Raw genomic sequence first — 12246 nt, forward strand, 5'->3', positions numbered from 1 at the left:
CATTTTAGTTTTGTGAAGATCAATACATATTAGTCCAGTGAAAGTCCATAGCTTTTGTATAGGATATGGTGGAAAATAATGACTTGTGTTTTACAGATAGACAAACTTAATGATCTAATGATCTGTTAAAAAAATGGCTTTTAGCTAGTCAAAAACTTACCATATTGCCATCTTGGCTTATTTGAGACTTCAGACTAATTCTTCTTACAAAATACATCTGCTTCTTACACTAGAAGAAGGATAGAACCAAAAGAAGTGTAACTAGAGGAAATGCATATCCCTGCCCAAAGTTGAGTGAGGGAGTAGAGAAAGTTAGAAGGGAGTAGACAGATAGGCAGGCCAGTATATTCACATGAGCTATTCCATTTACATGTCCCTATTTAGAGTGCGTAAGTGTGTTTATAGGTATGTGTTCAGTTTTGACATCAAAGTTTCTTTTAGCTGATCATATTTTTTCTACCTGTTCCATTTGTTAATACCTAACAATCTAGATGAAGAAACAAGTCTTGAAAAACATGATTATTCACCTCAGCTTGGAGAACTCAATTATAAGCCAGTTTACAAGCTTTGTTGCAGTTGAGAAAAGGGTATGTTTTCTATATAATACCGTGTTCCCACTAGCTTCTCTGTCAAAAGACTCTAAATGCTGTAACCTTGTACGTATCAAAACCAGTCTTCCTTTTGCTGAATAATTATTATTCTTTCACAGTAGAGCTAAAACTATTATTTTTGTCATTATTTTGGTTTCTTCTGCAATATAGCAAGTTATTTTCTTTTTCTATCTCTCGTATTGCTTGTCCTTAGTTTACAATCAAAGTTTGTTAATCTGTGTGTTCCTGTTGTGATTTGCTACAAGGGTTTGTAATTCCTGATAGCGCTGTGGGAGCAAGACAGGTCAGAGGACAAGGCTAGATGAAGAGTACTCTTCAATCCTTGGTGCATAAGCCACAGAACCCTTTCTTATAGAAAGTAAGGATGCCGAACTATAGCAAACTGGCCACTCTAGCCATGGATTGCTGAAGTAATGGATTTTGTATTGGCAAAAGTCATTCTAGGGAAGTCTGTGTCAGGTGGAAGTCACAAGGAATGCAAAACCTGAAAAATCTCTCTTTAATACTGCAGTAAACTATGGAACGTCTTCATTTGTTCTCAGTATTAGAACAGTGCTAGGAGAAACAACAGCTTTGCAGCAAATGGAAAGAAATACATATAAATGACAACCTTGAAATTCAAGGGTCAGTAAGAAGAGTTTTCAAATGGAAAGCTCTATCATGATAAGCAAGATCATATCAGTTGGATTAAGTATTAGACAGGGCACAGAGAACGGGAATTCATCTGACCAAATACGTGTGTGTACATTTAGCAATAAATCAGTTACATTTGCCTTCCTCTCATGATCAATGGAAATAAAGAGATATTTCTAGAGCTTGATTCATCTCATCCTAAAGTTAAATACCTAAAACAGTTCAGATTAATGTTCTCAAGAGGTCTTCTTCTCAGCACTGATTATAGTGGTTACCTATAGTCACTATTTCAGATTCAAGGATCACTTCCTCCAAGCTCAAGAGCACTCTATCCCAATGAACAGGAAGTCAGGCAAAAATGCGAGGAGGCCTGGTGTGAACATGGATGAACAAGGAACTCCTGGAAAAACTGAAATATAAAAGGAATTATACTGACAGTGGGAAGCAAGGACAGGTAACCTGGCAGGAATATGGAGGCACTATCTGAGCATGCAAAGACATCGTTAGGAAAGCCAAAGTCCACATGGAGTTGAATCTGGCAAGGGATGTCAAAGACAATGTGAAGGGCTTCTGTAAGTACGGAAGTGGCAAAAGGAAGACTGGGGAAAATGTAGGCCTGCTGTTGAATGGGGCAGGGGAACTGGTGACACAGGACATGGAAAAGGCTGAGGTACTGAACACCTTTGTTGCCTCTGTCTTTACTAGCAAGACCAACCTTTGGAAAATCAAGGCCCCAGAGACCGGGGGGAAGTTTAGAGTAAGGAAGATGCACCCTTGGTGAAAGAGAATCAGGTCAGGGAATACTTAAGCAAACTGGACATACATAAATCCATGGACCCTGGTGGGATGCACCCACAAGTGCTGAGGGAGCTGGCTGATGTCATTGCCTTGCACTTTCAAAAAATCTTTGAATGATCATGGCAATTGGGAGAAGTGCCCGAAGACTGGAGGAAAGCAAGTGTCACTCCTATGTTCAGGGAGGGCAAGAAGGAGGACCCAAGGAACTACAGGCTGGTCAGCCTCACCTTGATCCCTGGGAAGGTGGTGGAGCAGCTAATCCTGGAAACCATTTCCAGGTGTATGAAGGAGAAGAATGTCACCAGAAGTAGCCAGTATGGATTCACCATGGTAAAGTCATGCTTGACCAACTTGATAAACTTTGAAAACGAAATGACTGATGTGGTAGATGAGGGAAGAGCAGTGGATATTCTCTGCCTGGATTTCAGTAAGGCTTTTTGACACTGTCTCCCATATGATCCTCATACAGAAGCTGATGAAGTATGGGCTGGATGAGCAGACAGTGAGGTGGATTGAAAACTGGCTGAATGGCCAGGCCCAGAGGGTGGTGATCAGTGGCAGGAAGTCTAGTTGGAGGCCAGTGACTACTGGTGTACCCCAGGGGCCAACAGTGGGGTTTGTCCTGTTCAAAATCTTCATTGATGTTCTGGATGATGGAACAGAGTTGTACCTTCAGCAAGTTTGGTAATGATGCAAAACTGGGAAGAGTGGCTGATACACCAGAGAGTCATGCTGCCATCCGGAAGTACCTCGATAGGCTGGAGAAATGGGCTGACACGAACCTTATGAAGTTCAAATAGGAGAACTTTTACAGCTTTTTATAGTGTCCAAAACAGTTCTTTCATGATCCAATTTACTATTTCATATGGTATATTAATATAAATAAAAGTAGGCCTGAAGGAAGAATTGAATGGAGATGCTGGATAAAACAAGGATACCTTTTCCTGTTTTTACTGTTTCATCTTCATGTCTACATTATTATGAAAAAAACAATACCAGTAGCATATGTACATTATAAGAGTTAGTTTTTTCTGGAAGTATTGCTTTCCTGAGTAACGACTACAACATTTGCAATTAAAGATCAAAACAGAGACATGCATTCCAAAAAACATCTGATTAAAAAGCAACTATAAAATGCAATGCTGTGAAGTTATTGGAAATTCCCAGGTCAAGGACTACTTTTCAAAATAAGGTAACTCAACTGAATCAATTTAAATATCTTTCTGTAATGCACCTGAATATTCCATCTAGTACATAACAGAAGCAATATTCAGAGGAAAAATTATGTTACAGATTAGTAAGGGAACACCTGTGTAATTTCATGAACTAGTTGTTTGCAAAGGGTGTCTGTCATTCTGATTTTTATGTATCTGTTTTTTCAATTCTTCAAAAGATTCAGTTTCCTCTGATGATGCCTCTCAAGAAACAGACTTCTAGAATGTTATGTTTTAACATAAACTGTAAATATAATAGCTTTAATCTCATTTCTAGTCTAGGATGACTTTTGACCCAGTGGAACAAAACATTGCAGACATCTTAAGGCAAAAGCACATATACAACACAATGCAGTACCGTGCAGAAATACCCAGACTAGCCCATTCAGCTTGGGACTATATTATGCTATGTAATTTGTCTTCTTAACATGATTTTGCAGAATGCTATGTACTTTAAGCACATCTATAATAATGGTTATGTTTGCTTTCCTTCAAAGGGTGGCAATAGGATTCTGACAAAAAGAACCGCCCAAGATTTGGATTTTATTTCAATTATGTGGATTTGAACAAATTATACATACAAATACATACTGTCCACCTTTATATTTCATGTGAATCTAATCACATTGTCCCTCAATATAGTAAAAAATGTGAAGTTACACTTACTGGTTTTTTGTATATACTGAGTATTTTTAATGTACTGCGTTATCTGCTTATTCCCTGTTTTCAACACATTTCAAACTCACAAAGAAAAAAGCACTGTCTCTATAATGCCAGAGAATTTTCAGGTTTGTAACTGTGGTGCATTTTAATTTAGGATGCTAATGAAACTTTTTCTGCTGATACTCCAAACATCCTGGAAATTATTGCTCAAGAAGATGTAGATTTTTTACCTTACATGGACTGGGACCAAAAGTCAGTGGAATCTGGCTTCTTATTTTCAGAAGAAATTGCCTTTGGTGCCCTGGTAACTACATTTCATATATGTTCTTACTGCTAACATTTTTGGTATATTACCCAGTTGTCGTGCTGTATTGTATGTGTAACCATATAATAATTGTTCATGAAATCTGTTCAATTTTTCATTATTTTGAATATAATTAATGCCACACAAGTAGGGTGTGGAATTTTACTATAAACACAAAAATTTGGAGGAACCTGTCCCAAAAATAAAGTACACTTAAAAATACCATGAGTGCAGCAGAACTTTTGAGAGACAATATGACAATACAGACAACTTCTCCCTTCCAGAAGAAACTAACACCTGTTAGAGCATACTCTTATAAGAATATGCTAGTGTAGATGAAGCTTTAAATTCAGCTCTAAGAAACTGGGGGCAGGGCGGGGGGAGTTTCAAGGAAAATCAAGGTACTGATGCATAACTAAGTCTCCACTAGCAGAGGGGTACAGCCAAAGCAGACTACTGGGAATGGGGTTAAGCATGACTGGAAGAAGAGGACATATTGCTAGCATGCAATGGGACAATCTCTTCAATGAGGGGGGAGCAGTGAGAGAAACTTGAACTAGTGAAATGGATGTTTGCTGGTTATGGTACCTCTCTCTTGACTTTGGAAACTACAGGAGATGCCCGCATCAGTTAGCCAGCAGATATAATTCTGTCACTCTGTAAAATCTTAAGAGATTAAAGCTTTACATCTCCAAATTGTGTAGGAGACTCAAGAAAATCACTATTTGTCTGTTAAATTGTGTTGTGCATGACCATGATGTGCATTTAATACAACTCAGGAGCATCGTCTCAGCCTGTAGTCTGTAATGTATTAAGATTGGGAGCTATTTAGAACGGTATCTGGGTGTGTATTCTATAACTTAGGTCAACTCATATAAAGCCATTTTCCTTATCCTTTGGCCCAAGAATTCCTAGGCAGAAGAGTACAAGACGTCTATGGTGGTGTATGGTGGCAGTATAGCCCAGGCTCATTAGCTTGTATGCAGCAGCTACTGACCTCAGGTGGTACATGTGCTGAAATTGCAGCACAAGCAGGAGCCACGCTTCGCTTTGTGCAGATCTATCTTCTGTGTATGTACAAAAGTATTGTACAGTGGAACTTGCTTGGCTCATAATCATCGTTATGTTAATAATTTTTATCTTAATAATGTGAAATACCTCTCCCCTCATATTTTGTCACAGTCAAATTCTCCTCTGAATTTGTCCAGTGTAAGGTAGAATAGGGTAAGACATTTTTAGTTTAACTGATATATTATTTTCATTTTGAACATATGAATGACAGTATAATGACACTGCACACAACATAAGAAGAAATGCTGTTTTGATTAAAAAGAGAAAAATATCTTAACTAATTCTGGAATTATTTTGTTTCCTTGTAATTTTACTAAACAGGCATGTTGCCCAGCAGTAGATGAGATTTATTCAGCTGATTTCCTAAGTGAGAAAGGTGAACCTGAAAGCTTCCAATTTCAACCTGAAGAAGATTCTGTTAGTCAAAAGAACATCTCACCAAAAAACATGGCGCAGGGCTTTGTAAATGTTTCTGAACTTGGAAGTAGTATTTGCGGTCTCAAATCAAATTTCAGTTCTGATAGAGGTATCACAAAGGAAAGATCATCTGGAACAAGGGCATCTTCACCATATGACCTTCATCAGCTGGAAGCTGCTGAACCTTTCTCATTCCAAAACTTTGGTTTTAAACCTAAGCCAGGAGAAGGAATTGATCTGACTCAGCAAAAATCACTTCAGACACCTGCACTTACAAAATTAGATGTTTGTGTGGATGTTCCTGAACCTGCTCCTCCTCCTCCCCCTCCCTATTGTTTTCAAAAATCAGTGGGAGGCACGAAACAAGTTTATTCTTTTTGTGCTGCTCCAGTGCAGGGTTTATTCTCGTTTGGTTCACCTACCCCTACATGCACAAATTTTGAAAAGACTAATGTTGAAAAAGAAGTTACTCCCAAATTTCCTGTTTTTCAAGCTAATAGAAAAGAAGCATTGCCACGGTTAAGGTGTAAGAAAAAGGCAATACATCAGCATGATATTACGGCTCCTGAAGAAGAATTTACTGAGAAGTTTAAGGTTGTGGTAAGTCTTCCGTCAGTCGTCTTTTATATATAGGATGCTACACATGTCATGTTGAAATCCAAGCTGCATTCAGCTGATGAAAGCTGCCTTAAACATTTGTGTTTCAAGGTTCATGGATGTACAGCCAAAAAAGAACATGGTAAGATGGTAATGAGGCTGCTTTCCAAGTCAAGAAATCTGAACCTGAAATGCAGAAAGCATTCTTTTTGTCTGGTTGGTTTTTAGTTATTCTTTTTCAAAGTGATAAATCTTATAGTCTGAATTCTGCCACTTGTTCCTTACTACTCTAATAGGTGACTTTTAAATTGAATTACTTTGTATCATGAACTAGTAGCTATATGGGTAATGGTGGTAGAATAAGATTCTTAATGAACATTATTCTGTTTGTTCAGGAACAACCTTACTGTTTTATGCCAACACAGAGGATTCAACAAGGACTTCCGTTCAGTTCAGTAAATAGGAATGAAATTCCTGAGCTCCAAAATCAGGTGCAGTACCCATCCTCTATTCATGCATTACCTAAAAATAAAATATGAGTAGAAGGAAAAATTATCTTCAGCCCTGCCCTGAGATAAACATTTTGTACATGATTTTGTTTTCTTTGCTTTATAAACTGGTTTTATAAAGAGCATAATGACATCAAAGTCATGCTATTTTTTGTTCCTTTCATGGGCAATCCCTCATGCTTAAGAAACAGTATAAAATCAGAGCCAACAAGTGGTAATAACATCTCCAGAGTCAAATTTTACTCTGGATTTGCCCTGTGTAAGGTAGAACAGGGTAAGAAATTTTTATTTTAAACAATATATTTTTATTTTCATTTTGAACATACAAATGACAGTAAAATGATAATGTGCGTAATACAAGAAGACATACAGTTTTGCTTAAAAAGAGAAAAATGTCTCACTAACTCTGGAATTATTTCATTTCTTGTAATTTTGCTAAACAGGAAGTTTCTCCAGCTGTAGCTGATGTTTGTGCAAATGCTTTCCTAAGTGGGAGAGAATGAATCTTTTTCAACCAGAAAAAGAGGTTTCTTTTTAAAAAGAGGAGTGTTTTTTAAACTTTTAAATGCAATTAGTTTGTATCATGGTGTAGTAGCTGCATGGGTAATGGTGGTACGATTCTTAGTGAACATTATCCTCTCCAGGAACAATCGAGGTGCTTTATAACAACAGAGAAAGAAAGGATTCAACACAGAATTGAGTTGACTTCTGTAAACTGGAAAGAAATTTTTGCGCTCCAAAATCAGGTACAGCACCCCTAGTCTCTTTGTGCATTACTTAAAATATAGGTAGAAGGAAAAAATAGTTTCACTTCAATCCTGTCCTGAGATAAAGTAAAATACATTTATAAAATGTTTATGAACAGATTTTACAAGTGTATGATGACATCAGTCATACTATGTTTTATTGCTTTCACGGGCAACTCAGCAATGGATATGTAAGGAACAGTATAAAATCAGGGCCAACAGGTAGTAATACACCTCCAGAACCTTTTTACAGCCTCCATCAGTTTGCAGCTTGGGGACTTCCTGGGACAAGTATAAGAACATATAGAGGAAGCTACATGGAAGAAGTGGATGCAAATAATGGACATTATGCAAGAAAATAAAAAGTAGTTCAGTCTTGGGAGGATTGGACTGAGAGACGTTGCAGCAGGAACTTCCCCTGGACAGTCAGACCAATTGCTAGGGAAACTGAATGAAACCATACTGTCCAAGAATCCTGCAGGTAGGAGTCAGAGCAGGTAATGTTTAGCTTTGTTGTTTTGGAATGTCCCTTGCGGTGGGAGAAGTCCCTGTTCCACATAACCCATTGCCAGTTTGCTGAGCTTACCAACTTAAGGGGTGAGGTTGTGATCAACAATCAGATACTGTGGGTCGCACAGTCAATATCTGTAAGTAATAAACAGAAGGAAGTCTTCAAAAGTATTACATGATCCAAGTGAAGAAGCCACCATGGGATGCTCTCAGTGGAGACTCCTGTTGTTTATTGGCAGAGATTGGCCATTCAGCATGGTGATATATGGAATTCCCTTTTGCTGGGAATACATCCTGTACACTAGATTCAGTAAGTCTTCCAGATGCCGCAGCTTTGTGTTCCTTTGTGCAGCAGAATCCACCTAGTATTTGCATCTTCATAACTCTTTCTTGCTATTTTTTTAAATGTAATTTGTGTAATTAATGTGTAATTAACTTTATTTTATGCATGAAGTTTGTATGTGAAAGTACTAAAGTATAGCCAACCTCAGCATCAAGAAGAGATATATTTTTCCTGTATTTTTGACAGGTCACATTTGTCAAATTGTTTCTAAACATTGAACCATTACCATATGCCACATGGATACAGTGGGAATTAGAGTAGTAGACTTGTGATTGACTCTTCTGGGAATTAACTCCCGAAGTGCAGTTCACGATTTCTTCTTTTTCAGCAGAATTACCAATTGATGAATTTTAAAAAGAAAAGTTTCTCATGTTTTTTTATACTAATTAAAAATAATTTGCATAATTTGGATAATTACTATCTAAACATCCATATAAAATCATATATTATCTTCTAAATTACCTTAAATGAATGGTTATAAATTTGTGTCTACAGTTACAGTTTTCTAAGACATAAAGTTGCAAGTACAGGTAGAGTTTCAAAAGTGTTTAATATTGAAGAATAAGTACTTGAACATCCTGTTGAAAGCCCGTCTCCCATCTGACCTGAGGGTAGCAAACCATTTGGCAGATAATTTTAATCATGAGTTGTCTAATTTTTGTCAGGGTAAGTCAGATAAAATAGGATTGGTTTTGTTAATACTGCATTTAACAACATATATAGTAAATGTAATAATTTTATAGAGACTTCGCATTCGCAGCAGAGGAGAGGGATCCTTTATTGTTTCTTTTGAGTAAGAGGAATGCTTATTTTTTAGCGCCTTTAAAAATAGTTTTCAGAAGGAATTTTTTTGAAATAAATTTGAAAAGGCCAGTGTTGTCATTGTGCATACTTTATATGGGAGTGATTTCAAAATGACTTTGTTCTTACTGTTTAAGGGTTTTTTACAAGGTAGGCTAACTACAACATTCCAGGTCAATTACAGACATTTGATGGTATATCAAAGATTTTTGAAGTTTAATATTTGAATCACCTAAACTGATTATGTGGTTTTCAGTTTTTGTCTTTGTGTAAGATTTTTAAAAAATATTTAAGGTAATTCTCCTATGTCTTTTTCATTCTTGCCAAATACATTTTCAGCATTCTGAATCTTTGGCTTATCCATATCTTTGTTTATTCCATAGGATGGCTCTTGGAATCTCAGTCCACAGTTGGGAAAAATCTTGAAATTTGATGTTGATCATTTAATTAACAACTTCCTTATTAGAAAAGGCATTCAGTCACTTGGTAAATACTTTTCTGTCATTAAAAAGCAGTACATTGTATTATATTTCTTATCTGTGTGTGTTATTACTCTATACGTCTAGTGGAACTCTCAATAAGATATGCTCAGAATTTAAATGGATCTCTTAACTTAAAGTTTTCAAAAGTGCCTGATTTTAATAATACAGTTTCTTCTCAGCTTCACTCACCATATAGTGTCCTGATTGCTAAGCATATCTCTTGGAGAAATATATGGAGGATGTGAGATAGTTGGAGTAGCAACAGAGGTTCTTTTATCTAAATTACTGTATCTGCTATATTAATATCTGCTAAAGAAAAAAGGGGAAGAAAAGTCTCTCCTAGGAGAGAGGCAGAGATCACTTCTACTTTTCACATTTCAAATAATACTTATATAACTCTTCCCCACACACACACACACTGTCTGCAGCGTTCAGTATGCACTCCGCCTATACACACTTTGCAGTTTAATTCTGTCAATTGGTGTTCTTTGCTGGCAGCAGACCAGAAAACTAGGGGGGGCAAAAAGGCAATTCCTTCTTTCTAAATTACTAGAGGGCGCAATGCTTCGTCAAAGGACAAAAATCTTACAAGTTTCCCTTTATTGCATGTATTAAAAGCAAAGAAGATTTAAAACCAAGCAAACACAAACTGCAGAAATCCAAAGCAAGCATTACCAAGTTGAAGTTTGAAAGCCAGGAGCATGTTTGTCAAATCACTAATGTGAATACTTTTGATAGTAGTGATTGTATGGTGAAACAATTACATAGCATTAGGACAACTGATGTTTTAAAGTGATATGGAGTACTTTGCAGAAAGTACCTTTGCTGTTGTCAAGAAATCATTAAAATACTAATACCGCTTCCCTTTTCTTCTTCCTTAGGCCCAAATGGAAAAGAAAAGCTCCTGCAATTGATTGCTACTCTTCTTGTGCTACAGTTCATACGCTGCACAAAAGAATTGAAAGGGATAGTTTTCAAAACACTGATGAAACTGGATGATTCATCTAATTCAAGGTGTGCTTTTAAATAAAATCTTGTAATTTAATGTAGTAATATAAACCTCAACATACAGAAGATTAATTTCGTTATGGAGAGTCAATGACTACTACAGGGTATGGCTGTAGAAAAGGGAATGAAAGGTATTAATCATATTGGTGGCATGTGGTTTCTTTTAAGAGGATTGATGGAGGAAGGAATACTTTGCAAAATGAGATAAAAAAAAAAAGGGAAGTATAGAAACTAGTAAAAGATATTTTATACTTCCTGTTAGAATTATTGAATAATTCAGGTTGGATATGACCTCTGAAGGTCATCTCTTCCTTAAAGCACGGCCAAGTCAGATGGATATGTTGTTGAGGATCTTGTCCAGCTGAGTTTTAAGTATCTTTAAGGATGGAGATTCGTCAACCTCAACTTTTTTAAGGGCAACCTTTTCCAGTGTTTAATATCACTTATTTTAGAAATTAGTAAAAACTATTGGACTTCTCCTTCATGTAACTTATGCTTGTTGGCCCGCACCCTTTTTTAGGATTATATTTATAGCTTGGTGTTCTTCACAAGCATACACCATCAGATATTCTGGACAAGACTTTTGAAACTATTAGAGCGGATGATTCTTCACAGCACAACTTCCACCCTTGCCTTTAGCTGTGGGGAATGCTGGTACTGGCTCATTCTGAACCACCCCACCCCCACCACCCACCCCCACTTCTGTACGTCCCAGTGCTCTATTATCTTTTGAATATAGGGTCCCTGTGTCTGGAAATTCCTTTTCTTTGGGGGTAAAGTGAACAATTATCAGCTGGCAAGTGTTTTGGTATAGAGGAAAGACAAAGGTCTTAAAAGAAGCATGAAGGCATCCAGTGAATCTGCATTGCCCCAGCCACCAACAGATTCTTTATGCCAAAATGGGAAGCTTTACACACTTCATACTGTACAGGGCATGTAGGAACAGGATAAAGAAACAGCCAGGAGAGCCCTGGAAATCTTCTCTCTTTTGAAACTTCTCGACAGAGGGAAAAATTGGTTGTATGATTTTGGGTACTCTAGTCAGGAATCCAAATAAAATTGCATTGGCTGCTGGATGAAAGCAATTCTAACGTGAGTGTACAAAGGAAGAGTCAAGTTTGCTTTCATGAAATGCATAGTACTTCACTGCGGTGATTGAAATAGTGCAAATAAATGCAAGTAATGATTATGAGTCTACATACTTCCCATGCGGAAGATTCTAAAAAGACAGGGCAGCTCATATGATGGAGTTTTCTGCATTAAGTGTTATTTTATACATAGAAAATTTTCAAACGATTATCATTAGAATAAATCATTTTCTTCTAGCTCCTTTGGTGGATTTACAAGATTTTATTATAATAAAACTTAATTTCTACACACAGTGGTGTTCATTGGGCTTTTGAGTTGATCAAGAAAGCAGTAGAGTGGGTAAGAAGAGTTGAGAGGCGATTTCCATCTATTTGCTATCGACTTGAACTTGGGAAAGACTGGGATTCTGCCACCAAGAAGATATTGGGTATCAAGTTTATCTAACATCAA

At 37.0% G+C, this 12246-nt stretch overlaps 1 protein-coding gene across 1 annotated transcript in view; it reads left to right on the plus strand.

The window, feature by feature from the left end:
• The window catches only part of PARP4 (poly(ADP-ribose) polymerase family member 4), a 50677-nt gene extending 38431 nt beyond the window's left edge, over window positions 1–12246 (plus strand). Inside the window, exons 29-36 of the mRNA XM_059825251.1 lie at window positions 492–587; window positions 4074–4223; window positions 5616–6311; window positions 6704–6799; window positions 7462–7563; window positions 9601–9703; window positions 10581–10713; window positions 12090–12246. Of these exons, the coding sequence (XP_059681234.1) occupies window positions 492–587; window positions 4074–4223; window positions 5616–6311; window positions 6704–6799; window positions 7462–7563; window positions 9601–9703; window positions 10581–10713; window positions 12090–12240 (1527 nt within the window). The 3' untranslated portion in view covers window positions 12241–12246. The remainder of the gene's footprint in view (window positions 1–491; window positions 588–4073; window positions 4224–5615; window positions 6312–6703; window positions 6800–7461; window positions 7564–9600; window positions 9704–10580; window positions 10714–12089) is intronic.

Source organism: Gavia stellata, chromosome 1, assembly GCF_030936135.1.
Source record: "Gavia stellata isolate bGavSte3 chromosome 1, bGavSte3.hap2, whole genome shotgun sequence".
NCBI lineage: Eukaryota > Metazoa > Chordata > Aves > Gaviiformes > Gaviidae > Gavia > Gavia stellata.